The sequence below is a fragment of the Zonotrichia albicollis genome, chromosome 7 (assembly GCF_047830755.1).
Source record: "Zonotrichia albicollis isolate bZonAlb1 chromosome 7, bZonAlb1.hap1, whole genome shotgun sequence".
In the NCBI taxonomy this organism is placed as follows: domain Eukaryota; kingdom Metazoa; phylum Chordata; class Aves; order Passeriformes; family Passerellidae; genus Zonotrichia; species Zonotrichia albicollis.
Genome location: NC_133825.1, coordinates 17,019,081 through 17,046,306, shown reverse-complemented (window position 1 = coordinate 17,046,306; position 27,226 = coordinate 17,019,081). Strand labels below are relative to the sequence as shown.

Here is a 27,226-nt window from a genome sequence, read left to right as displayed (position 1 = left end):
AACTCACAGATTTTTCTAGAAGAATATTATTTATTCTGATACAGAGTACAGAATTAGTATCTGGAATAAATGCTAGGGGTTGAAGCTTCATGTCACGACAGAAGGGCAGAGAAGCCTCGGGGCTTCCTGTGCCCACGGCTGCCCTGGCGCTGTTGCCCATCCCTGTGCCCGATGCCGCTCTCCGGGCGGGCAGCTGGGGCGGGGGTGGGGGAATATCGCGATAGGGGCGGGGCGGTGTCCGGGGCGGGGGGGGATATCGCGATAGGGGCGGGGGCGGTGCCCGGGTCGGGGGGATTATCGCGATAGGGGCGGGTCCTCCCGCCGCCGGGGGCGCCGCGCGGCGCGGGCTGAGGGCGGGAGGAGCCCCGTGCGGGCCCTGAGGGAGCGGCCGCGGCGGCGGCTCCTCCTCTCCAGCCATGGGTGAGCGGGGCTGCGGCGCCGGGAGCCGGGCGGGGGCCGCGGGGCTGCGGGGCCGCGGGCAGGGAGCGGGGCCGGGGGAGCGGGGCCGTGTGGGGCCCGCAGCGCGGGCGGTGCCCCGGGTGCGGAGGGCTGCGGGCGGGGAGAGGCCGGCGCTGCCGCAGGGACGGCGCCCGCAGCCCCCCGCCCGAGCCCGGCCGCGGAGCCGAGCCGCCTCACGGGCCGAGACTCGCCCCTCGGAGCCGGCCATGCTGGCCAGGCTGGTGTTGGCTGCGAACAGCCCTGCCGGGGAGGCTGCTGCTGCTCCGGGAACAGAGCCCTGCAGAGCTTGCTCTGCTCTCTGTAATACCCCTGCTCTGCTCTCTGTATTACCCCTGCTCTGCCCCCTGTAATACCCCTGCTCTGCCCCCTGTAATACCCCTGCTCTGCCCCCTGTAATACCCCTGCTCTGCTCTCTGTAATACCTCTGCTCTGCCCCTGTAATACCCCTGCTCTGCCCCCTGTAATACCCCTGCTCTGCTCCCTGTAATACCCCTGCTCTGCTCCCTGTAATACCCCTGCTCTGCTCTCTGTAATACCCCTGCTCTGCTCCCTGTAATACCCCTCGTTCTGCCCTCTGTAATACCCCTGCTCTGCTCTCTGTAATACCCCTGCTCTGCCCCCTGTAATACCCCTGCTCTGCCCCCTGTAATACCCCTGCTCTGCCCCCTGTAATACCCCTGCTCTGCTCTCTGTAATACCCCTGCTCTGCTCTCTGTAATACCCCTGCTCTGCCCCCTGTAATACCCCTCACTCTGCCCCCTGTAATACCCCAGACGGTACCCCATTGGTGGCTGGGATGTAGGATTTCACACGCGGTGTTAAATTCTCAATCTTGATTTTGAATTTAAAAAAAACCTGTTCGCCATTTATATTTTTAAGAAGCAGGTGAAGAAAAGCATGCGGGTAGAGTGCACTTTAAAACAGACCTAAGATGCATTTCGCCTCAGAAGGAGCAGGCAAGGGCTGGGAATTGAAAGGACAGCAGACATAGAAGTCTGTCTGAGGAGGATCGGCTCCAAAGTCAGAATGAGGTCACCTGACAAAGGAATTTTCATGATGCCTTGGGGGAAATAGGCAGGATGTGTAGCAAGGCAGAGCTCCCCACCTGAAGTCTGCACTGAGCAAGGCGTTTCCTCCTCTAGCACTTGCATTTAATGCTGTCAGCAGCAAGGCTAATAAGAAAGCAGGATGTGTGCCCTGCCTGCAGAAAGGTGCTGCTGTTCCTGCCTCCTCCTGTCCCGGGGATGCTGTGCTGGTGCTGCTCCGGCAGGGCTGGTGAGTCCCCAGCAGCTGAGCAGGAAGGAAGGAACAGGCAAAGCACTGAGCTGTGGCTGCTGCCTGGGTACAGTTTTGCCACAGCCCTGTCTCTCATTATCTTATTGTTTCTCATGTCTCCTGGGCTTTTCTGTTGAAGTTCTGGGGAACTATAAAAGCAGTTTTTAAGGCTGTTGCATGTACATAATCTCAGTCATTATTTTTCCTAAAAAGCAGAGGGGTAATTGGGTATTTGGCAGGCAACTAGGGACACAGAATATTAGAAAGTAGTTTTCAGGGTTTCTAATATCCAATCCCTAAATACCTGAAGTCTGCAGGAAATGAGACAAGTCATTTCACTGCTGTTGGGGAACTGAGAAAATGCCCATCTGTTATGATGCTTTGGGTTCTTTGTGCTTTCTGATGTGCAGACAGATACAGTCTGTATCAGATACCAATACTCAGATCTGCAAAGGAACAGGCTCACATTTTTTTTCTGTTGCAAGCCTTTCTAGATATTTTGACATCTGTGTCTCAATGTCTTCTAAAAAGTTTAGTTTTTTGCTTCACTTGTTGGATTTAATTAAGCAGGAAATCATCAACTCTTTTGTTTCTTTCCAGGTTACTTTGATGATAGTGAATAAACAGAGGCTTGTTTTGTCTCTGAGAAAATAGGGTCTGGCCTAAATGTTTGAATTGCTTCATTATAAATGAAAATAAGCTTAAGAATTTCCTGAATACTTTGTTCTCAGTTGCAGGATTTCTAAGAAGAGGAACCTTGTCCATTCTGTCAGACTAAGATGATTGTAAAAAGCTGTGTATTTTTTACTGATAAGATTTAATCCTCAAATGTATTTTTGCAGTATACACTTTGTAATGTTCACCAAAAACTTCAAGTTTAAGCAAAACCTTTAATTCTTAAGATTTTCTGGATAGAAATTACTTTGTGGCTAGGTGAGAAACTGAATTTTCAGTGTGTAGTAAGTATTTTCCAGAAAATGCTCCTGGTTTGGTGGCAGTGACTGACCAGCCTGAGAAGGAAGGCGTGTTTGTGTCACTGTGCAGTTAAAGCTACAGTGGACAGTGATTGTATAGAAAAGGATGAAAGGTATGATTGTATATAAAAGTATGTATATAAAAGGCTGCTTCTGTAGGTAGGCTGTGATACAGAAATAAATCCATAAATTATCAGGAAAGCTGCACTGATACCATGAAGGACACTGGTTGCAGCCATGCAGAGGTGCTGTGTTAATTGTGGTGCCTTGGCTGCCTCTGAGAGCTGCTGGGACAGCATGGTGCCTGAGAACTGGCATTGCCAGCCTGGGCTTTCCCCACTAAACCCATGGAAACACTGAGAATGTGCTTTGGGATGGATGCTCCTCTATGGCATGGTGGTTTATAGCCCTGCTGAGTTTATTGGGTTTATTAGGTGAAGGTAAGTTTTCCTTTTAGCAAGGTGGACGTGAAGCACTTTATTTCTTTGTGTCACTCCTAAAACTTGATCCATAACATGTTTTTCTCTGTTGTCTTAGCTGTAAAGGACCCCACAGCTGTAGAAAGAGCAAATTTATTAAACATGGCTAAACTGAGTATCAAAGGACTCATTGAATCAGCCTTGAGCTTTGGGCGCACTCTGGACTCTGACTACCCACCTTTGCAGCAGTTCTTTGTTGTCATGGAGCACTGCCTGAAGCATGGCCTGAAAGGTGTGCAAATTGCTAAGCTGCATATTTCTCATCCCAAACATGCCATTTTCCTTCCTTTCTTTCTGGAAGTAGATTTTAAAAAGTGTAATGTTGCATTAGAAAAAAAAAAAAAAAAGTAAATTGTCACTTTTTATAATGAATAGTGTAATTATTAATTCTTCACCGCATATATTTCCACATTTACCAACTTGTCATTTTGTGCAGCATTTGTTGTAAGTGGTCCAGGGTTTACCAACTGCATGTATGTATGTAGTGTGTATTTTTAGCTTTTTTTTTTTGTATTTTTTTTTTCTAGCATATAATTTTTAAATTCACAGCAAAGTAATTTGGAAGTTGGCTTTGGATACTCTGAGCTGACCAGTGTCTCAGTTAAGAGTTATCTGGAACTCTGGACTCAGCAGTTAACCCTTACACACACCAGATATCATGAAGAAAGCTACTGCAGTAATTTAAATTAATTTGGTTACTTGATTTTTCTTTTCATAGTAAGAAAATCCTTTCTGAGTTACAATAAAACCATCTGGGGTCCTCTGGAACTTGTGGAGAAATTATATCCAGAAGCTGAGGAAATAGCAGCAAGTGTCAGAGATTTGCCTGGCCTTAAGTAAGTAGTGTCGTTAAAATGCAGCAGGAAAATAAAGGATATGACTGAGAATCTACAGGTGTCTCATGATTTCCTTTGGCACTAAGCAAGCCTTTGAACAGCTAGTGCCTGATGCTGGGGAGAGCACAGGTGAATGCAGAAAGGAGCAGGTTGTGTGTCAGTCACTCTGCAGCTGCAGCACACATTGGTGGGTGCAGTCAGCAAAGGCTCCATCACACCACAAGGTGACACAGCAGAGAGGAAAGAATTAGGCAGCTTTGGAGATTCTTGCCTGCACAGCCCTACTCAGCTGTAAATTTATTCTCTTCCCATTCCAGTGCACTCTGCTTTTTTATTTAGCTTTATAATTGGCCGTCCACGAAATTCCAAAGGGGTTTGGTCCCTGACTGGTGTAGGGCAGCACAAGGGTTCTAATTTATAGCTTTAGACCTTATCTAAAGCACACAGGCATGTAAATTATTATTTACTCTTGTGGCAGGCCAGAGGAAGTAATAACCTTTGCCAGGTGTGTTACTCTCTTCCTATCCTAACACAACTTGTGAGGATTTTTCTTTTTCATTGCTGTGCTCACCACTTGTAAGAATGCACGCACTAGAAGAGGGAGTTCTGCAGGTCCAGGTGTAATTTGCTGGCTGTCAGTGTTTGCCAGTTACTTTTCATCTTTTCATCTTTTTTTGGCACTGTCTTCCCAAGATGGCACTGAAGTGGCACACAATTAAAGGTGGGCTTGAGTAAGGGTTGGGTAGGGAAGCTGCCATGGTGGCTGGTGGTGGGCATTCTGTTCATTTTCTTGCAATTCCCCTCAACTCTCAACAAACAAATGGCAGAAAGGAGTCTCAACTGCTGCAAGCATGTTGCTTCAGCAGAAAACAGGACTTTCAAGATCATCAGGCTCTAGTGCAGTCTGTACTCCTGTTTTTCCTGGGTCTGCTCCCAAGCTCAGCTGAGCAGTTGAAATCTTTGTTACCTCAAAGCTTGGAGTCAAAGCCTAAACGTTAAGGCTGTCCACATGGTGATGCTCAACTAAGAGCTTAAAACACCCCTTCAGAAACAGCAGTTGCTCCACCAGTAGACTGATAAGGTGTTAAAGAGCATGATGTAATCAATATTTTGTTAATTTGGGGCTGTTTGTCCTCGTGGCCTCTGTTTCAGGACTCCGCTGGGCCGCGCCCGGGCCTGGCTGCGCTTGGCGCTGATGCAGAAGAAAATGGCCGATTATCTTCGCTGTTTAATCATTCAGAGAGACCTCCTCAGGTAAACAACTCACTGGAGTCTGTTTGCAATTTGTTTGTAGAGGTTTAGTCTCCTAAAAACAATCCTGCATTCTCCCCCTGTGCACTGGGGAGGGGGTGACTTCATCCCTACCACGTGTGTGGTTTCACTGAGCTGCCATTGCAAGGAGGGCTCTTGCTTTGAGCTTTGCTTTCCATGGCATTGCTCTCTTCTGGTGTAACTTCTCCTGTCTGGTGGAGTCATTCAAGCACAATGGAGAAGGATGCTTTTTCATTTCAGTTTTATAAGCTATACATATTTTTAAGACAGACTTTGTGCCTAGATAACAGTGGTATGTCAGGATGACATTGGTGTTCAGCAGCTATGGATTTTTCCAGTTTACAGTTTGTTACATAGAATCTAAACTTTTATTTTAAAAGTGCAAGGAGAAGAAAGTGCTGATATTCTCTTGTTCAGTGAAGTATTTACGTTTGTAGTGATTTTGGTGCAAAACTATGACAAATATTTAAAAAACCTTTTAAGCATTTCAGGACTTTAAGTTTCTTTTTTATCCATATAATCTCTTCCTTGGGTCCTTGAATTTCAAGCATGTATTCACTAAATTCCAGGCTTTTTTTTTTTTTCACAAAAGGTAATTCTTTTGCCATTCTTCCTTTGCATTGCTTGCAGTGCTTCTTAAAAACATAAGAGTTGTCTGACTCAGTGTGGCCAAACATCCATTCCTTGCAGTATCCTCTTCAACACTGGCTAATAGAAGGTGTAGGGAAGAGCCTTTTCTCTTGTTTATTTGTTTGTTTGTTTGTTTGTTTTCTTTTAAAGTCAAAGTAAATCTTGTCACCCTCACCACAGTGTCCCAGCCATCTGGAGCCTAAGGCAATATCCTTGTTTTTAATAGCCTCTGAGAAAAACCATGCACTTTGAATTTTTAAATATTTATGAGGTGAAAGTATGGGCAGGGCCAGTCCATCTTTATGGATGCTGTATCAAGGCTACAATAAGAGAAAATTCAGATGTGTCTGTCACTTCTGATTAATTTATTGGATGCCTATAGAATGAATATACCAGTCAGGTGCAATTTTCTCCTTCACACAGTGAGTTTTATGAGTATCATGCCCTGATGATGGAGGAGGAGGGAGCAGTGATTGTTGGGCTCTTAGTTGGGCTGAACGTGATCGATGCCAACCTGTGTGTGAAGGGAGAAGACCTGGATTCACAAGTAAGTCTGTCCAGGTAAAGGAATGTACAGGCACTCCATGAGAGCTTTCTGTACTTTTGTTTGTGGGTTTTGTTACTTCAGAGTGGTGGCTTGTTAGAAATCCCACCTGAGGCTGCTCAGGGTGTGCTGATCCAGCTCCAGGCTCTGTGGGGCTGTTGCCTTAACCTCACTATCAGCAGGGTCAGCCCTTGGAATGGAGATAATGGGCAGAGTGCAAGGGCGAAACTCTCAGCAAGGCAGAGTTCTTTCCATCTGACTTGTGTCACCCAGCCTTTTCTTGTGTGGGACAAGGATAGTGCCATGATCAGTTTACCCTGCTTGGTTTGTGTATTCCTGTTCTGGAACATCATAGGAATGGCACAGGGACCTGAAACAAACACTCTTATGTGTGACTTTTGTGACTACTTTGATTCTGCAAAACAAGACTTGGAATTCTTCCTGCTTTGAATGGGCTTTGACTTTTAACCCTGATCTCTTCCAAGAAAATATTAACAGATTCTGTTTCAAGGCAGATGCACAGGTATTTGTAAATAAATGTAGACTCTGTTCAGCCCTGATTGGGTTTTTTCAGCTTCTTTGTGGAAAAAAATTATAGTAGCTTAAGTGATTATAAGTGTATAATATTTGTGTATATTATACTGTATAATATATTACATCAAAATATATTTGATGAAAAACCAGCTCCTTTGGGAAAGAGAAGTTACAGCTAACTGTGTGTGTGCTTTTGAATCCCATAGTTAACTTGTCCTCAGTTGTTTATTCTGGTTACTGTGTGATGTTAGTTTCAGGCACTGATCTTGTGTAAAAGAAGATATAACATTGACAGGCCTGTAATTACAGAAAACTTATCAACTTGCTCTTAGTGTTGAGAATTAAATATGTGTATTATAGACCACAAAATCTGTTGCTTACTCCATCTCTGTTATACTGGGTGGCCTTGCTGCATGAGAGAGAAATCTCAGTTTGAAGAGGTGGTAGATGAGATCTGATTGCAGTGTGTCCCAATCTGACATTTGTAACATGTCCAGAATAATTCTGTTTGTGAAGAGTAGTATAAAGAAAGCACCTTCTCAGAGAAGCCAGAAGCTGCAGGTTTGATTGAGCAGAAAGGTAAATTTCTGAACCTTGATGGAAGTCACAGCCAGGAGCATCATTTTGGTATGTTGACAAAGTGCTACTCAGTGGTGAAATGTGTTCATGCACATTTCTAGTGAATTGAAATAAAGTAACTTTTATAGATAGAACATTTTACCTTATTTATTAGAGATGGTATTTTGCTTTAATCAGAAAAACGCGTTTTTAGAAAGTATTTTGAGAAGAGAATTTTTAGAAAAGACATGGAAAGAACAAACAGGATGCTGACAGGAGACCACTGTATAAACCAAGTAAATATTAAACTTTGTAAAATCTTGTTTGAAGTGTTATAGTTCAGGTTTTTCTGGCTGAAACTGGATGAACCTTAAAAATGCTGTAACTGAGCTTTTATCAATTGCATCAATACAAGGCTGTAAATATCAGCTGCACTTATTTGTGTGATATGGAACTGTGCCTTTGCTCTTCCCTAGGTTGGGGTGATCGATTTCTCTGTGTATTTGAAAAGTGATGATGACATTGGGGGCAAGGAAAGGTATGTCCTCTCAAAACACCTCCTCTTTTCTGTGTTAACAAATGATTTCTTGGCTGGGGCCTGTTCTTTTAGAGATAAGTCAGGTTCCCTAAGAATGAAATGTTCTGATCCTTTCTTTTAGACATAAGTCAGGTTCCCTAAGAATGAAATGTTCTGATCCTGAGAAGAATGCCCCAGTGTGTTGTTCTGTGTTATTACTTAGCTGGAGGAATTTTTGCAGTCTGAACCAAAGCTCAGCAGCATCAGCTCCTGCCCCCAAGCAGGGGAGGCTTGGCTGGAGGCACTGGAAAGGAACCTGCAGGCCTTCAAGGCCTCAGCTTGGGATTCAGTCAGGCTTTCAAAGAACCAGAGTTATGGCAGTAAATGAACACCCTTGTCCTTCTCAGACTGCTATATTTCATGTAGAGAAATTGTTTGCAGTTAAAGCATTGCATGTGTTTGTGTCTCACTGATATGTGTGTTGTTGCCTTCATGAGTATTGAGATGAAGTTGCTTCCTTTCTTTTTAAAAACACAATTGAGATGGACACTTTCATATGTATATTTTCAGTCCATAGCTTAGTACATCATTTTGTTAATTTTATTTTGTGCTTGCTTTAGAAATGTACAGATTGCTGCAATATTGGACCAAAAGAATTATGTTGAGGAACTGAACAGGCAACTGAAGTAAGTATTACTTTGAAGTAAGGGTGTCAGGCCAGGCTTACAGGTTAATAAATGCCTTTTGTACCACAGCTTTGTGAGAGAACCTCAGAGAAAGAGCTGTAAATTCTCCATGTATAGACTGAAGATTTAGTGAAGTAGGAAAAGACACTCTCCTGCAGAGCTCAGTGTCAGTTTTCATGCTTTTGGACAATCAAAACCTTTATTCTTCAAAGAAACACAAACCCAACAGGCCAGAGCTGTGAAGGTCCTCATGAATCATAACTTCACAGGAATAAAAAGCTTGGTCTGGATTCTGTGTTCCATTTAACAGTTTGCCAAAAGTGGTTTTGAGTGTTCTGGTGAATCCATATGATTTTATTTCTTTGTCTTGCAGAATATTTTAGTTTGTGGCTTTAATGCCTAGGACTGAAGCTGAATAAACTCACTGCTTGCTAGGAGCTACTTAAATGTGGTAGGCTGAGGTTCCTGTTGAAACAATTTTCAGGAAAGCAGAATTTTCCTCTTGCTTTGCTGGATGGAACAAACCTAGTCCGCCACTGTGCCTTTTACTGTGCGAATAGAAGAACAGTGATTTAAATTCTCTGAGAATTATTGTACAAAATTCAAGTCTGAGGGGTTGAAAAGCTAAAAAACCCCAACAAACCAAAAGCAAACAGTAAAGCCAGAAAGAACTTCTGTAGAATCTCTAGCACATCTAGAGAACTTCTCTAGAATCTCTAGCACAAAAAGGACCTAGATCCTTTTTGAAATGTAATAATCTTTTAAAATTTTTAATGCTGGTTATCTGGATCATTGGTTACTGTAAGGCTCCTGTTGGAGTAAGGATATTCTGCTTTGAAATGGTGTCACTGAGCAGAAACCTTGAACAGCACAGAACAGCAGAGCACATCAAATATGAGCAAAATGAAAGCCAAGGAGGAGAAAGGAGCCATCACAAATAAGAGCAGTGGTGTTTGTTTGATGTCATTATCCAGGTGAGCTTCTGTGTGCTCTTGTACTCTGGTTTATGCACAGAGTTTCCTGTCAGATCAGTGATTCAGCAACTCCTATTTTATTTCAGTTCAGTTGTTTGTGTTTAGACATCCTAAAATGCATTAATCACTCTGCCCTGCTGTTCCAAATGAACTGGCAACTACTGAGGACACCACAGAGAAATATGGGAAAAAGTAAATGGTGTTACAGAATAGGTTTTCTGTTTCCCTGTGTGTGAAATGCAGCCCAAAAAAAAAGGTGCTTCCTACAGAAATAGGCAATCAGGTTATGGAAAAGGCCTGGATGTAGTTTGATACTATAAAAAGCAACAGAGTAATAAAGGGCAATAAAACTCTGGTGAGACTCCTACATGAAGTCAAGAAGCATCAAGAAAGAGCCCGAGGACAAATCTCAAAAAATGCAGAGAAACAAATGATTTTATAAAAGCAATGTATTTTGGAAGAAGAGAATCTGGAGAATGGTTTTGTTCCATAGGGGAGAACTCATTTATCTTTTGTCTGCAGTATGGTTGTGAGGATAAAGGAAAGGGAGAGTGCATGGGAAGTTCTGGCCAAGCAGTTTAAGTGACAGGGGTGACATTGGGAATTGGAAAGCAGCATATAAATGTTCAACAAAGGAGAGTCATTTTCTTATATTTAGGAAAAGTTCCAGTAATGGGAACAGACCTCACAGCTCTTAACCATCAATCACTGTACCTTGCATTAAAGCTTCTGAGCTTGGTTGGATGGGTTTTGATGTAATCTTGAATAGCATTGTTTCTTTTTCCCTTTCAGTAGCACAGTTAGCAGTCTACATGCAAGAGTTGACTCACTGGAGAAATCAAACACTAAACTGATTGAAGAGGTACTTTTTTATTTTAGTAATGTGCAGCATATTGTTTTCCCCGAAAGACAGTTTTTCTAAATGTACTTACATTATTTTAAGCTATGGAAGCTCTGGATAATATATTCTTATACCTTTATTTTGGCTTAAAGGAGAGGGGCAGCAGCTGCAGGGACTCAAAGTCAGCTTGCCAGGCAGCCCCTAGCATCAATTCTGTAGAACATTGCAATTTCCAACTTTGGACAGAATGAGAAGAGAATCCTTTCTCAGTGCCAGCTGTCAGTCTGATTTGTGCAGATGGCTGGTCTAGAATGGATGGCACCAGTTGCTACAAAGAGCCAGAAAATAGTTCACCAAGCAATTTCTGTTCCAGTCCTCAGCTTTAGCCAAAGGATTGCTTCTTGCTTGGTTCCTGGATGCTGATACCCAGCTTTCAGACTTGTCTGGTTCTGCTTTGTATTTATATCCCTTATTTCTGGTTATCTGTGATGTTTGACTAGTTTCCAATATTTTTAGCTTTATAACAGAGAGCACACCTTTTTTAGTTAATGAAGGGGAAAATTGAAAACTCTAAATTGAGCTGCTGAAGGGACAGCTAGCTCACTCTGGGAGTAATGTATCCAGACAGAGTGAGAGCAACTTTTCTGTGTTAATTCTCAGAGTATTCTGGTTCCTTTGTAAACCTTTATAAAGGAAAGGTTCCTTTATAAAACCTTTTTAAATTTTCAGCCCAACTGTCCACCTATTTTGATCCTTTGGCCTATAATTCTGACATTAAGCTGTATACTGTAGGCCCCGGTTTGAAATGTCATCTTTTGTAAATATGTTTGTTGTTCATATGGGGGAGGCTTTCTTATGTAAGCTGCTCCATATGACATATTAAGGTGCCCAAAAAAGAAAATGAGAACTGGATGAACTTGAAGCCAAGTGGAAAGCAGAAGCTGAGGATGAGGAAAAAGAATTGAGGGTCTTTAAGTCATAATGGAGCAATGAAAAGAAAGCATGAAACAATGAAGGTCCTGAACACACTGCTGCTGTGTAGTGAAAGTGACTCATTATTAAACCCAGGAGATTCATGCTTTCTTTAAAAACAGCTAATCCTCTGTTTGGCAGGCAGGGAGAATAGAGCAGATGTCTTGGTCTTGCATTAATCAGAACATTTTATCCTTTATTTCTACTCTCAAAAGTGGTCACAGTGCTTTTTTTTATTTGTTTCTTTTCAGTTAGCAATAGCAAAAAACAATATAATTAAACTTCAGGAAGAAAACCATCAGTTAAGGAGTGAAAATACTCTGATTTTAATGAAAACACAGCATCATCTAGAGGTATGTTAATTTTACCACTTTTAATATTGTAACATAACATGTTTAATTTTTGTTCAAAAGTTTGTACACCTCAACTTCAAGTAAGCTTAACTTGTCCAAATCTGAAACAACTTTTATAAGGGAAAGTGTGGAGAGCCTGGTTTAAGCACGGCTTAAAGAAAGAGGCCATGAAGGTATTCAGCTGAGGGAAATATAGAAGCCTGCTGTAAAGCAGCCTTTTCCAGGCTTGATCCTGTAAATAATTAAGGTTCTCAGCCACCTTTTATATAAACAGCAAGATTCTCAGACCGTTCTGTCCTTGGCTGCTCTGGGAACAGATGGCCGTTCTGGGAACAGATATAAAGGTTTTGAGAACTTTTCATATCATGGTGAGAACACTGATCTTGGTTTCAGTAAACTAACTTCAGGTATTGTAAACAAAAGGAGGAGCTGAAGTTTTCTCTACAGCCTGTCAGGAGCTCAGATTTTGCAATATGCATGAAGGGAATTAACACTGTTATAAAAAGTGCCTGATTGATGAATAAATCGGAGTCAGATGCAGAATCAACAAAGGTGGTCGCTCCCTTCACTTCAACAGGAAAGGGCTTTTTAAATTAAAGTGGAGCTTTCTAAATGGCATAAGTAAATGAAAGTTCTAGGACACAAGATAGTTTTACAGCCATATGCATGGGTAGTGTATTCAAGTGACACCCAAGGAGGACAGTACCGTGGTGTGGATGTTTTTTTGCTGGTTTTACTCAGCTCTCATTATAAAGCCAATGGCCACAGAGCAGAAACAGCTCTTTCCATGTTTGCCCTGTGCTTGGAGGATGTGTTTGTAAGTTTTGCTTCATATTCCCCACAAGTGTTAGATTGTCACAGGTGAGACTGCCCCAGGAGAGTATCACTGTACACTTGCAGAAGGCTGCAGGCATCTGCCCTTCTTGTTCTTCAGCCCAACCTTTCATACCCTCATGGTCATGCACTGCACCTGTGTGCCCTGTGTGCCCTTGGTGAGGGAATTTTGGTCCATGCAGTTATTAGGAGAGGTAGCTTTGGGGCTTGGGTTGTGTTTAGGGTGAGGAAGAAGGTTGCAGTTATTGTAGTGTACAGGTAGAAGTTGAGGAGGGTGAGCTCATTGCTGTCAGTGCTGCTCCCCTGGGGATGGGACCTCAGCGCCGCTGCCAGTCACCACCAGCTGTGCCCCCACATGAAACTGATGCCATCGAGGTGCAGAATTGTGCAGAAGGAAGGCAGAGGCCGTGTGTGTGTTTGCAGGCAGCCAAGGTGGACGTGGAGGCCGAGCTGCAGACGTACAAGCACTCGAGGCAGGGCCTGGATGAGATGTACAGCGAGGCGCGCCGGCAGCTGCGCGAGGAGGCTCAGCTGCGCCAGGTGGGTGCTCCTGCACAGCAGCCCCACTTCCCCTGGGCTTAGTGCTGCCTTGCACTCTCTGCAGCAGCATTTCTCTGAAGGCAGATTCCCCAGAGCATCAATATTTCTGTACTAATGTTGCTGAAGAACAGCAAAAAAAAAACCCCGCTTTTTTCTTGGATAAATTTCTAGCAATGCTGTATGCTCTGTGCTCTCTGTGCTAAATCTTTCCTGTGAAAGTACAAACACTTCACTTCTATTTTTGTAATTAATACTTGCACTTCCCGTGTACTTCACTCTGTACATGTGAAAAACACTAATCGCTTGTTTTTAAAATTTTAGAAGTTTAATAGTGATAAAGTGGTTATAAAAATAGTAATACACTTAGAGTAATAATAATTTAGACAATTTGAATTAGAACAATAGGAGACAATAGAGACAAAGAGTTACAAACAGTCCAGGTACCTTTTCTGGGCAGCACAAGCCTCAAAAAGGACACACAGTTAACAGAGGATTAACTCTTAAAAACAACAGCCTGTTGCATATTCATACACTTCATACATGGTGCATAAATTCCATCCAAATACAGGATTCTGTCTGGGCAGTGTCAGCTTCTTCCTCTGAATCCTAACAGTGGGAAGAAGTTCATTTCTTCTGATAATGGAGCAATAAATTCTCTTTCTCTGAAAGATTCACATGTCCTGTGGCTGCTGTCTCGCTGCAAGTCCTTTCATTACAAAAAAAAAGTATCCTACATAGCATCGTTTCTATTTGAACATTTTTTGTAACCTGAAACTATATTTAACACACTACTTAAGAGAATTAATACAGCATTGCTTTCTAACACAGCACATATATAATATACATTTGAATATTTGCAAAAAGCCAATCATAAAATACACTTTTTTCACAGTACACCATTCTTATATTATGAGTTGTCTTCTCCCAAAGTTAAGAAACCCCATTGGCCAGTTAGTATATGATTGCCACATTTAGGGATAATTTGCAAAGGTAAAGAGAGGCAGAATTTCTGAAGTGGTAAAATAGGTGGTGCTGCAGCACTGTTAGAGTCTCAAACCAGAAATAAATAACTCCATAATGATTTAAATCCATTGTGTTGCATTGTGTTGTGTTTTCCAGGACATGGAGAATGAGCTGGTGGTTCAAGTCAGCATGAAACACGAGATAGAGCTGGCCATGAAGCTGCTGGAGAAGGACATCCACGAGAAGCAGGACACCCTCATCGGCCTGCGGCAGCAGCTTGATGAAGTTAAAGCCATTAACGTGGAAATGTACCAAAAGCTGCAGGTAAAGGACAACCTGCTGGAAACTGCTGAAGGGCTTACAGAGACAGAAATGCATTGTGACCATTCTGGGCAGCTGGATGCTGCTGGTGCTGGAGTTTTGGTTTGCTTGTGCTTCTTAGGTCAGCTTGACATTTGGAACATTACCTATGTAAACATGGTTTCATACTAAGAAGTTCTTAAGGCAGTCACTGGCTGGGTTTAGGGAAGAAAAGAGCATGGGGATAAGATCATGGCCTAATAATACCCTATGTGAAGTAAAGAGAGTAATAGTGTACTGTAACAAAGACTTTTTTTGGCCTGTGTTGTATAAAACAACCAGAAGAATGTAGGCACATAGTGAGGAGTTGAAGAGAAGCCCTGACCTTCTAAAGTAGGGAAAGAAAGACAAGAATATATTAAATGGAAAAAGCTAATTACAGTTTTGGGTTTATTTTTAAACCTGTTAACAAATTAAGAAAATCTCTAACAATTAAATGCCTTTTGTGCGAGAATATGTATCTCAGGGACCCCAAATGCAGTTAACAAATTACCAAATACCAGTGAATTACTTATGTAAAACATGAATTTGATTTAGGGAATAAATTCTGAAAACTAGCACAAGAACCCAGTCAAATCTGTGGCAGAATGAGGGGAAAAAATTGGGATGCTGTGGAGGATAATTGAAGTGATGAACAGAGGATTCTACTTTCCCATCTGCAAATGTGAGGAAACTGGACCAGAGGATGAGAAATATAAACAGAGCTGGAGAGAAAAGTAAGAGAATGCTCTCCAGTGTTAGGATCTGGTTGGGGGAGGTTGATTTGCAGGAGAATCTTGGTGATTTTCTGGACTAATCTATTTGCTCTTCACTGGTGAGGTTCTAATGGGCTACTTGTCAGTGAATTTAACTTTGACTTCTAAAGTGATTAACTAAGGAAGGAAATTAAATAGCATTAAATATTAAATTAAATTAAATATTAAATAGCATTTACACTTGCAGAGTATAAAACTACAAATTTTCTAGGCATAAGATTTTACACACTGCTCTCAAGGGTTTTTGGAAAGCAATCCTTAAAGAGAATCAAAACTTGATTTTTACCATGTGCCCTTTTGGATACTGAAGAAAAAGCCCCCCCAAGGTAATGGTGCAGTGATACCAATTTCAGTTTTAACCTCTTTTGTAACACAGGTTTCTGAAGATGCAATGAAAGAAAAGAATGAAATAATCAGTCGATTAGAGGATAAGACCAATCAAATTAATGCAACTATGAAACAACTAGAACAAAGGTACAGCCCCATCTTTGTTTCTCTTTATTCACAACTCCACTCCCTCACATCTTACTGCATTCCCACAGCTGCCATTGAAATGCCATTTTCAGCTAGAGCATTTCAACCAAACCTTCCTGAAACTCCTGATTAGTGCTTTGCTGCTGGACTGTTTCTTTCTGTTTGACAAACAGGCTCACTTTGAATACAAACCTAATCTTTCAGTTTTCTCCCTCTACCATTGTTCTTCTGGTCCTAGGTTTTTATGCTGATATCAAAAGTCATTCTTTCAGTTGTTTCAAAATTCTGATTCCTTATTGCCTACTTTCCCCCCCCCGAATGAAATGCAATAGAAACTGAAGCATTAATCTTGCTTATACTTAAGCACATGCTTAATATAAACATTAATGCCTTCAAGGATCACTGGTTGTTTGCTGAAGCTGTTATAATTGTTTCCCATTGCTTTGGAAGTGCCATTATTTTCAATGACTTAATGAGTTTTCACACTGAAAGGTTGAAAAGTGAAAGACTAAAATTCCAGAATATAAATTTACATTATGGTTGGACTGCATGTACTACATAATACTGAGATGTGATTCACATGTTTTAATTTAGTGGCCTTATATGCAACATTGATCTTTCTAATTGTAAAATATAACATATCCATAAGCCCTGTCATGTTGGTGTTTGACATGTCTTTTTTTTCATTTAAATCTGATTATGAAAAACATGTTTATGTATTAAAAAAATTAGTGACATGAATATTCTTTTATTGACATCCTTTTTTCCTCTTTTTTCTTTTCCTTTTTATCCTTTTATCCCAATTTTTGTTTTTACTGTTTTGCTGCCTTCATCTGTCTTTGATTTTTGTCCACTGCATTCATGAAGTGACAAAGATCTGTTAACTCAAACTAGGACTATTGCAATGTCATTCGTCAAATGTGCCAGCAATGAGGCTCAGCACCAGTACAAACTTGTCAAGGATATATCATTCTGAGAGCTCCTCCAGACCTCTTGTGTTGAAATAACTGCTGATAAAACAGCACTTCAGAGGTTTCCAGTTCAAACTTGAAAGTGGTGTTAGAAATCCTGCACTGTAACTGATCGTAGCTGGGTTCTGGTTTGTGTTCTGAAAGAACATCACCTCCGATCTCACTTTACCCCTCCTAAAAAAAATACAAAAAAAGAAAAAAAAAAGTAAATTACTGCACTATTATTAAGCAAATGTAAGCTAGTTTTCTAATGCTATTGAATCACTTCTTTGTCAAATTTTATTTTAAGAGGTTAGATATCTTTATTTGACTGTACATTTTTATGACGCTTAAATCACTAATTAGTGATTTTCCCGGTTCTTTGGTACTAAGAGATTTACAAAGTAGCCCTTCTGGCTAAACCTTCCCTTGTCCCTGCTTACTCCTTTCACTTTTAGGCCGTATTTGCCCCAAAAGCACGCTGTCTGTTGGGTTCTGTGGTTGTAAGGAGCAGCAGTGGCAGGAGCTGGAGCTGAGCTGCCTCATCTCTGCAGTGTGAGTGCTCTGAAGGGATGCTCAAGCTCCACCTCCCTGGTGTCCTGGGGTAAAACACTCTCCTGGAGTCACAGTGTGCTTGGAGCCTGATTCCTGAGTGCTCCAGCAAAAATCCTGTGCCTGCTGCCCTGGGAGGGGGAGCAGTGAGCAGGATTTGCAGTCAGGGCCCTGAACCTGCCTAACCCGTTTGTCAGCTGCGTCTCTGACCTGGGATCAGCCCTGTGCTTGTGCCCACAGCCTTTCCCTGCCTCCCTCTGCTGTGAGCTGCTGCTTGCCTGTGCTGCAGGAGAGGAGCTCAGCTGCTCACTGCCCTCAGTACACTCCCTGGTGTTTGCTCTGAGGGCTGCAGTGGGTGTAGAGTGGGAAAATGGCCTTAGAGTTTTTCAGCAGAAGGGGATGTTTGTAAAAGTGGGGACAGGATGCAGTCAGTCAGAAAGGGTTTCTGTTGCATGGTTATGTACCAGCTTATTCCTTGGTTTGGAAGAAGAAACAGCCTTTAACATGAGCTGGCTACTAAAAATTAGCTATCTTCTAACTGTCTTCAAAGAAAACCCAAACCAGAAACACAGATTAGAACAACAGGAAGACCATGACAGAAATGGAAGCCTTATCCACCTCAGTGTTATCTATGCAAACAAGTGTTTCCCACAGAATGATCTGCATGCCAAACCCAGCTCAGCACCTGCCTGAGCCCAGCAGTGCAGCCAGCCCTGGTGCTGGGCTGGGGATCATGCTGCAGCTTCAGGCTAGCAAGCTCCCTTTCTGTCCTGCTTGTGGGAACAGCTCTGCAGTTGATTTGGTGATTTAGGGAAGGGTTTGACGTGCTTTTGGTGTTGGTGTGTTGTGTAGCTTCAGCTCCTGCACTGGGGAGGAACCTGCTCTGTCCCTGCATTCTCCTTCCACTGCCACTGCAGATGTGATGGGAGCATCCCTCAGGCCCCTGGGGCAGCTGAGTGAGACACTGCACCCTTGATGAGGGGGTTTAATTCCAGCCTTGCTCACCTGGTTACCAGCAGCTTTTGGGAACTCCCTGTGGTGCAACTCCATCAGCAGAAGCACAAATGCAGGCATTGCTGACACATCTTGTTTTTAGCTGACTCTGGCAGCTGGGAGTCACTCCGTGCTCAGGGAGCTGCTGGGGGGTGACAGGTCAGCCCTCTCACTGGTTCCTCACTTTCCTGAGAGGCCCTTGAGGCAGTTGTGCAGAACACAGACATCAGGTGGGGACATTCACTGGGATCTTGCAGGCTCCTGTATTCTCCAGACAGGTGTAACCATGACATAGCACAAATTCCCTTTTAGTACATTTATTTTTGTTACCATGCACCCACCACAGAGGAACCACAGTGAACCAACGCATTCCAAGGGAAGTGCCAGCTGAACAAACCTGGAATTCAGAAAGAAAAGATTAAATCAAACAACAAACCCTCATTTCTTGATTAATCATTTTGATTTGTCTATAGTATGGAGCTATTTTCACCAGTGTAAGAATGCATTATTTTTAATACAGACTATTGAAATGAATTCTGATGTAGTTGAGGTAGCTCTGTAAATGTAGTGCCAGCTGTCAGGGTGTGTTTTGTTGCTAGGCTAGTCCAGTCTCTTGCTGTCTGATTGCAGTGCTCTGTAGCAACCTTATGCCTCAGTTGTTTTGAGCTGCTTTTGCACAACTCCTGCTCTGCCCTGTCCTAAAGGGTGATCAGTGCAAGCCAAGAACTCACAGACCTTACTTGGGGGAAAAAGCTTCAGAAATAACACATGAACGTACGCTAGAGGAAAAAGAAAAGCTTCAGTTCTAAAATCTGTATCGTGCTTTGGCACCTGTTATTCATGAGCATAAATAAAACAATTATTACTTACAGTGATTGCTCTCTGACTGTATGCAAACCCAGGAGCTAAGTTCTCTAGGCATTGTATGGATTTCTCGTTTGAGTTTGTGAGTTTCCCCCAAACTTTGTTTTTATTTAGAAATGTTTCTATTTCCCCATTTTTCTTTTATTTGTCTTCTTCACCCTCTACACCCTAGTTCTAGCTTCAGTTTTACCCAAAGTTGATTTGAATTACACCAGATTGCAGCAAGCAGAGAAGGCTCAAATGGAGGCTGAGGCTGAGGATGAGAAACTTAAACAGGAGTATGTGAATAAATCTGAAAGCCTGCAGAACGAATTCTCCCAGAAGGAGAAACAGCTGTGAGTATTTCTTCCCTGTTTGGAAAAGTGCATGGCAGTAAACATTTTGCATTTGCAATATGTGCTCTGTCCTAGTGCAGGCTGCTTGTTGTTAAATGGTTTTGAACAGAATGCAAATACCAAAGATCTTTGTGTCAGGTACTGGCAAGGCAGAAGAAAATCTGTCATTGCAAGGAAGCCAGGCTGGCTTTGGGTGCCTCTAAAATGACATGCGGCTTGAAAGGAGGGAAAAACAGCATTACTTCTTGGCTAAAAGTGCCAAATTAATTCAGGGGGAAATGATCCTGAGTGGGGGAAAACATGTAGTGGAGTAGTGGTAAAACACACTTTGAACAAAGCCCACAAGTGTGGAGCAGTGCAAACTTTAACAGAAATGGCACAACAATAGTTAGATTGATCCAGATTAAGGATGAGGTAGAAGTGGTTTAACTGCCACTGCACAGGAAATAAAAAGTGAAAATCCAGTGGAGTCATAAGAGTTAAAAGCTGATTTAAAAGCCTGCCCTCTGTCTTTCTCCTGTTACATCCTTCAGTACTAATTTAAATCAGTGCATAAAGTTCGAAGCTCCCTGTAAGGACAGGTGCTTTCTCTCTTTGGTGAGATAAAACATCAGTTATTGAAATAAATCTTTGGCACAAAGATGGGGCTTAAAAATCAGTGATTTCCAGCCCAGTTATTAGCCCTGCCCTGCCTCTCTCAGAACTCTGAATTTCACTCCACTTGTTCAACTGTCATGACAAATGTTCACTTTACTACCACAGTCACCTCTGCAGATTTGGGCAAAAGAACAGTTCACACCCCAGCCTTAGAATTCTGCAATTCTGAAACCTCCAGGTCATGTTCACTTCTTTTCCAGCCAGATGCTGAGGTAGTGTCCCAACATGTAAGTCTTTCCTTTAAAAGTGGGGTTGCTTTTAAAGCAGGAAAATTAATGTGGCTGTAGGTGTCCCACCAAAACACCTTGCATGAACACTCAGATTTTTTTCCTCTTTTCCTGTGGTGACACAGTTTGAATCCAGAAGGTTGAACAGTGTGCTTCCACCCCATATCATTCTGAACACCAAGTCTTCCATGAAACCAAGAGTAAAATTCCAGCTGGAATGGCTCTTCTGTCAGAGTAGCCCTGACTCCTTTAGCTGCAGTTCAGTTAAGCCAGTAGAACCTGTATCCCTGTTTATCCCTGTGCAGAAACCTCAATAAAAATAGTAGTTCCAAGTCCTTCCTCCTTTATTTTCAGTTCTGTTCAAAATGCCATAAACCTTAGTCTAAAATAGAAGATTCACATCTAAGGGTGTAAAATGAAATCACTTTTATGATATCAGAGATACCTGCAATGATTGTCTGCATCACCAATGACACTGTGGCTGGTTGGTTTGGTTTATTTTAGAAACAAGCTATATAAAGTTAAGGGGCTTTGCCTTATGCTTGTTTTAAAAATACTTCAGAATTTTGTGGTTAGTCTTCTCTTACTCATTTATTTCAAAGGTCAGCTCTTCAAAATTATGCCATATTCCTGGTCCTTTAAATAAACTTACTTTGAAAAGCATTTTCTAAACGACAGTGCTTTGTTTATTACACTGATACCTAAAATATCATTATACTGACACGTTATTTCTGTTTTAGAAAACATGTAACTTAATTGTTATGGTAATAGTCTATTGCACAGAAATAAAACTCAGTTTTGTTTTCCAAAGTGATACTGCTGTGCACAGTGATTTTTGTTTTGTTTTCCCTGTTGTAGGCTTCAGCTGGAAACAGACCTGAAGATAGAAAAGGAGTGGAGGCAAACCCTGGAGGACGATCTTCAGAAGGAAAAGGAAACTGTGTCTCATCTGAGAACAGAGACCCAAGAAATTGTTACCCTTAAGAAAGTAAATGCTGCAGCAAGTTTTGACTAGTAATTTAGAAATGGACTGCAATGTTATTTATGGACTTAGACATGGTATTGTAAAGAATTTCTGCAAATATATGAGAAAGATTACACTAATGTGTTCTCACAAATAGAATGATGAAAAAAATGGGCTTTTTACTCCCCATTTAGTCCTCAGATCAGAGTTCAGTACTTTGGATAAGAAGAAATGAGATCCTGGCTTTCCCTTCTCACTTGTGTTGGGGGCTCTGTCCTCACTGTGGGCTGGGCCTGTGGCTCTGTGCTCCTGGCCTCTCCATCACTGAGATTTATTTTCCAGGGTTCCTCTCCATCACTCAGGGTGATTTTCCTTTCCAGGGTTCATCTCCATCACTCAGGTTCATTTTCCAGGGTTCATCTCCATCACTCAGGGTGATTTTCTCCCTGCAGTGGGCTACACAAGCAGAAATGTTTCTTTATCTCTTGGGGTCTGGGAGAGTTTTCTCCTGAGCAGTTGCTGTCCAGGCTGGGTTTGAGGCAGTGTAGGGGCCACTCATGCCCTTGGCTTTCTCAGTAGGAGCAGTTCCTAGGCAGTAGGGCAAGCACAATTTGAGAACAATTTGGCTTCATTTTATTTTATTTTTGTTTTGTTTTAAGGAGTTCCTTAAACTTCAGGAGAAGAACAAGCAGCTGAAAAGCACATGTGAGGACCAAGAGGCTGCTCTCCAGGAACTGGCATCCAAGCTGAGCGAGTAATTTTATTGTTCATAATCACTTATACAAATTGTTTTTGTCACAGACACTTGAATCAAGGAAACTAGTGGGACAGTGGTGATGCATATTGGACAGTATATGACAATATTATTATTATTATTTTGGTAACTAACCAGTTGGGAGAAGTCAATGTGTCTTGTTAGGTCAGGGCTGGTAATTTTTACTTGTGGCTAGTGGGGTAATGACAGTGCTGTGAAAAGAAAATCCAAACCGAAACAGTTTGAACAAAAATGGTGTGAAGGGCCTTGGGCTTTGTTCTGCAGGAGAAGAGTTGCCTGGTTTGGCATTCCCAGGAGCCACCAGGAGAAGGTGACAGCTCTGGCTGCAGCAGGGCAGGGCTGCTCTGCCTGAGCCCCAGCCTGACAGCTGCTCACTCATTTCCCCACCGCTGGCATCAGGGAGAGAAACTGGAAAAGCAGAAACTGGAAAACTCACTAAGAGTTCAGATAAAGGCAGGTTACAATGGAAAAGAAAAGCCACACATGCAAGCAAAGCAAAACAAGGAATTAATTCAACCACCCCCAGGAGAGCAGGGCCCATCACATGGAATGGTGCCTTGGGAAGGCAAAACTGCATCACTGCAAATGCTCCCCTTCCCCTTTCCCCCACTTTATACACTGAGCAGGATGCCATTGGTCTGGAATATCCCTTTGGATGTCCCTTTTATCCTGGCTGTCCCCTCACTTCCATCACCCCCAGGAAAGGCCTTGGCTCTGTGTGAGCCCTGCCCAGCCAGCAGCAACATCCCTGTGATGTCAAACTGTGCTCAGCACAAAGCCAGAACCCTGGGAGGGAATGGGAATGGGAATGGGAATGGGAATGGGAATGGGAATGGGAATGGGAATGGGAAGGGAAGGGAAGGGAAGGGAAGGGAAGGGAAGGGAAGGGAAGGGAAGGGAAGGGAAGGGAAGGGAAGGGAAGGGAAGGGAAGGGAAGGGAAGGGAAGGGAAGGGAAGGGAAGGGAAGGGAAAGGGCACACCTGGCAGGCAGCACCTTCCTCACCCTCCTGACTGTTCTGTGGAGCTTCATTTAATGATCTCTGTGTTCTCAGCAGTCTGCTGTGATTCCTGTGGCCTTGGTGCCCTGCAGGATAACTTTGTGTGTGGCTCCTGTGACCCAGATCTCACTGGGTTGGCACTGGATGCCTGTGGGGAGGCTGCTTCCCCCAGAATGCCATAATGTGGTCTTGTACTCTTGTTCAGAGGACTTGGCTTTAAATTTAAGTACCTAAACCATCTTTTGAAGTTGTTGGAGCATAACTGACCATGTAGAAGTTTGAAGTAGCTTTATCTTATTCCTTAGATCAAAGCTGAAAATAGAAGATATAAAAGAAGCTAACAAGGCATTGCAGGTCAGTAGCATTTTGAGAAAAGAAAGTTTTCTTAAACTGTTCTTTTTGCAATGATTCATAAGCACGAGAAGACTTCTCTCCTACAGCAGCTACTCCAGAGATACTCACTGTATGATTTCCTCCAGTGGGAGAGAACCACACTCCCTTGTAACCTGCTGGAAAAAGTCCATTTGCTTTTGCTTTTCCTTGTTTGGTGCACAGCTGTGCATTTTGGCCCTTTCCTTGCAGTGGCACACGCCCTTCTGTCATTTACAGAGTGGGTCTGGGGCAGAATGTGAAGCCAGCTGGGCTTCAGCTGCACAGTGCTTCTCAGGGATCAATGAATACTTGACCCTCCTAGGAAACAAGTGAACTTGTAGCACCAAATCTGATAAAACACAAAGTGCAGTGGCAGCAGGTGTGGGACTTTGTGGAAGGCAGCAGGGAGCACTGGGGAGCAGAGATTGTGTGCACAGTTTGATGGGCTGCTGTGTCACCTGGCACATTGCTGCCCTCCAGGTTAAAGTGGCTGAATGGTGGGTTTATATATATACATATAATAAACTTCTGGGTTTATTAAGGGGCTTAAACAGAAGGAAATTCACAATTCCTGACACAGTCCTGGGTTTGTTTATTTTCTTTTTTGCCTCCCTGCATCTTGAGGGCTGTTCCCATGTGCTGAGCAGGGACATTGGCTTCACTTGGAGCCTTGGATGCCTTTGTGCTCCCCCAGCTGAGGCCCTGGGCAGCTTTAGCACCCCAAGCACGTTCTCTGTACCCCTCTGCTCTGGCTGTGCAGTGTTTTGGAGCAGCCCTGTGCTCTCTAGGGTGTGTTTGTGACATTACAGTGCTCCCAGGGCCCTGAGCATTCAGGCAGTGAATGTTCTGCTCTTGGTTTGTCTTCTCCCCTGGAGCCCAGAGTTTAACTTCATCAGATAAACATAATTATGGTAATTTTTTCTCCAGGGCCAGGTTTGGTTGAAGGACAAGGAAGCCACTCACTGCAAGCTGTGTGAAAAGGAATTTTCACTTTCCAAAAGGAAGGTAAAACTTTTAACAAGATTTCTCCCCATGTATTATGTATTATTTACAAGTATTATGTAATTATTATTACAAGGATGATGTAAATAATAATTATCTTTGAGGTGTGGCATGACATGTCAATGATCAGGTAAAAGCAGAGGTATTTTTGAGATACTTTTCTGGTTCTTTGATACATACAATGCAGCTGGGCCCTAATTTCAAAAGAAACAGTGTCATAGTAAAGTTCCACAGAGCAACTTGGTTAAAAATTATTTAACTACTTTGTTGAATTGTTATCTCAAACCCTTATCAGCTCTGGCACCGTTAGAATTTGACATGTGTAAAGGTCTTTTTATGGCATTTCTTATACACTAGAGTAAGAAAATATGAGTTTGTAATTTTAAAGTAAAGTATGACGTTAATTTCCAAGCTTTACTAATTTGTGCAGGAAGTTTCCTTTACCTTTTTATGTTAAATCTCAATTAGCTCCTGACAGGGGCATCCACTGTCTCAGATATCATTATATCATTGCTCATGCTGTATTGTTCTATATCAGAATACATCCTTAATCCAGATTGTGAATGAAATCTTCAGCACACACACATTTTATATTTATATATATATATAAAAGTCTAGAAAGACCATGTGTCTGTCTGTCTGTGGTGCAATCCCAGACAAACACCATTTGTGTGGGATTGCATCACAGTTTGGGATGTAGATCCATGTTGTTTTGCAGACTGGCTCCACGAAGGAGTCAGGAATTACAGTTTGGATTGTGCTGTGTGTATTTTGTTGGTATCCAGTTAGCAAGTGCATTTCCACTGTCAATTTAAATGTTTGCTCTCTGCCTGTGCTCTAGCATCACTGTAGGAACTGTGGGGAGATTTTCTGCAATGCCTGCTCTGACAATGAGCTGCCCCTGCCCTCCTCCCCAAAGCCAGTGCGTGTCTGTGACTCCTGCCATGCCCTCCTCATACAGAGGTGCTCCTCCAACGTGCCATAAGGGATTTATTTATCCATTCTGCTGCTCAGCTCATCCTTGCAAACCACCACACCAACTAAAGAGTGTAAACAGCATTTCCAGGCTTGGAGGTAAGCAGTGTGGAGTTGGAATCTCAAGGTACTGTGGACGAGTTACTTCTCTGCTTCCTCTTGAAACAAATGGAGACAATGGGACCAAACGTAGAAAATGCACATTTAAAAAGAAGAAAAACCCAGAAGGGTATGTTGGTCTGCCAAATGCCTCAGCAGCTTTTTTGGGAGGAAGCAGGGCAGTTCATACAGGAGACTCAGTGTTAATGTGTGTTGGATGAACATTCCAGTTGTTAAGATGATCTGGAGGAAGGGGATACTCCTACAGACTGATGTGCCACAAGTCCAACCTAATCCTGTGCCTGGGACAGGCCGTTGGGAAGCAGAACCCTGCAGTAGCTGCTTTTAAATTGTACTGGAAAAAAGCATGGCCATTAATGCAGTGGTCTGAGAAGTTGTTGCCAAATTCATGTGTTCGTTCACTTCTCTGCATTAGCAGGAGTTGGTGCATCCCAGAACATCCCAGAACATCCCAGAACATCCCAGAACGTGGCACTGCAGCTGCTCTGTGCAGTCCCAGGTGAGGGGAGCTGTGCTCAGCCAGGGCACAAGCAGTGCTCAGGGCACTCCTGGAGGAAGGTGTGTTTTGCTGAATGAATGTGTGTGTGTTTTCATGAATTCACGTGAATTATGAATTTGATATATCTGTGTTCCACTCAAAGAGAGCTGTTCAGCGCAGGCCTCTTGTCTGACATTGTCTGTAACCTTGAACCAGTCTCTGCAGCATTTTCATGCCAGTCATGCTCTCCAGCTTGGAGTCACTGCACAGCTCTAGAAACCACCTGGAAAGGCTGGCATGGAATGCTGGGGATCACATCCTTTCTGTGCTGCACAGGGAGCCTCTTCCTTACTTTGTCACCATCTCTCTCAAACCTTCAGAGCTGGTTCCTAAACTTCATTTTTTTGCAGAGCACTTTTGAACCCTTCCTAGTCTACCCACTCTTGTCACTGATGGTAACTTTTGATGGAATGTAAGATCCTTGTTCTTTCCATAGGAAATAGAAATATCCTTTGATAAACTGCCCTCACTGCCACTCACTGCCCTGCACCCTGCTCCCTTTGGCCACTGCTGCCCTGGGCTCCAGCCCTGGATCCTCAGGATTCCCAGCCCTGTAGTTCCTGCAGCTGTGGGCTTGGAGAGCTCTGCTGGCAGCACAGGGAGGCTGCAAACAGGTCCTTTATCTGTCCTTGCACCTTGTTTAGCTTGGCTTTGTGTCTGAGGGTAGGGATTTAGGGAACATCCCAAAAGCTAACATAGCTATTCTTTCCAACACCTCAATGTAGTTGCTTATGTAGCTTTTGTAAAGAAAAATGTTTTTAAAATGACCCGATGTAACTTTTTGTAAAATACCACACAAATACTTGTAAATCTGTAAATAACTTTTGGAAAAAAAATAAATTTAAGTTATCTGAGAATAATGTCACTTAATTTAAATTTGTAATTCCGAGTATTTTACTTTATTAAGTTCAAGTTGCTTAGAAAGCCTTTGCCTGTGGTGGGGAGTGCTGCCAAAGACACAATCAGGTGCTGCTCAGGTGCTTCCTGAGGGTGTTTCCAGGGGGGCTCTTGTGGGGCAGGCATGGAGGGAGCCGGGTTTGATGCAGGATAGAGAGGGTAGGATAAACCAATCTG

The 27,226-nt window shown here is 42.8% G+C and overlaps 1 protein-coding gene across 5 annotated transcripts; it reads left to right on the top strand.

Moving 5' to 3' along the window:
* Positions 1-292: 292 nt before the first annotated feature.
* RUFY2 (RUN and FYVE domain containing 2) lies at positions 293-26,571 on the top strand. 5 transcript variants are annotated; one of them, XM_074544409.1, is made up of 18 exons: positions 293-420; positions 3,246-3,419; positions 3,906-4,023; positions 5,176-5,277; positions 6,349-6,472; positions 8,038-8,099; positions 8,699-8,764; positions 10,531-10,600; positions 11,803-11,904; positions 13,162-13,278; positions 14,398-14,565; positions 15,733-15,830; positions 19,405-19,524; positions 21,267-21,396; positions 22,032-22,126; positions 23,451-23,499; positions 24,445-24,522; positions 25,361-26,571. In XM_074544409.1, exons 1-18 carry the CDS (start codon positions 417-419, stop codon positions 25,502-25,504), a joined length of 1,821 nt encoding a protein of 606 aa, XP_074400510.1. In that variant the 5' UTR covers positions 293-416; the 3' UTR covers positions 25,505-26,571. The 5 variants fall into 5 exon arrangements, with proteins under 5 accessions (XP_074400510.1, XP_026651631.2, XP_005491092.3 ...); XM_026795830.2 differs by lacking the exon at positions 293-420 and adding an exon at positions 1,066-1,734 and having other exon boundaries at positions 10,534-10,600; XM_005491035.4 differs by lacking the exon at positions 293-420 and adding an exon at positions 1,132-1,734.
* The last annotated feature ends 655 nt before the right edge of the window (positions 26,572-27,226 follow it).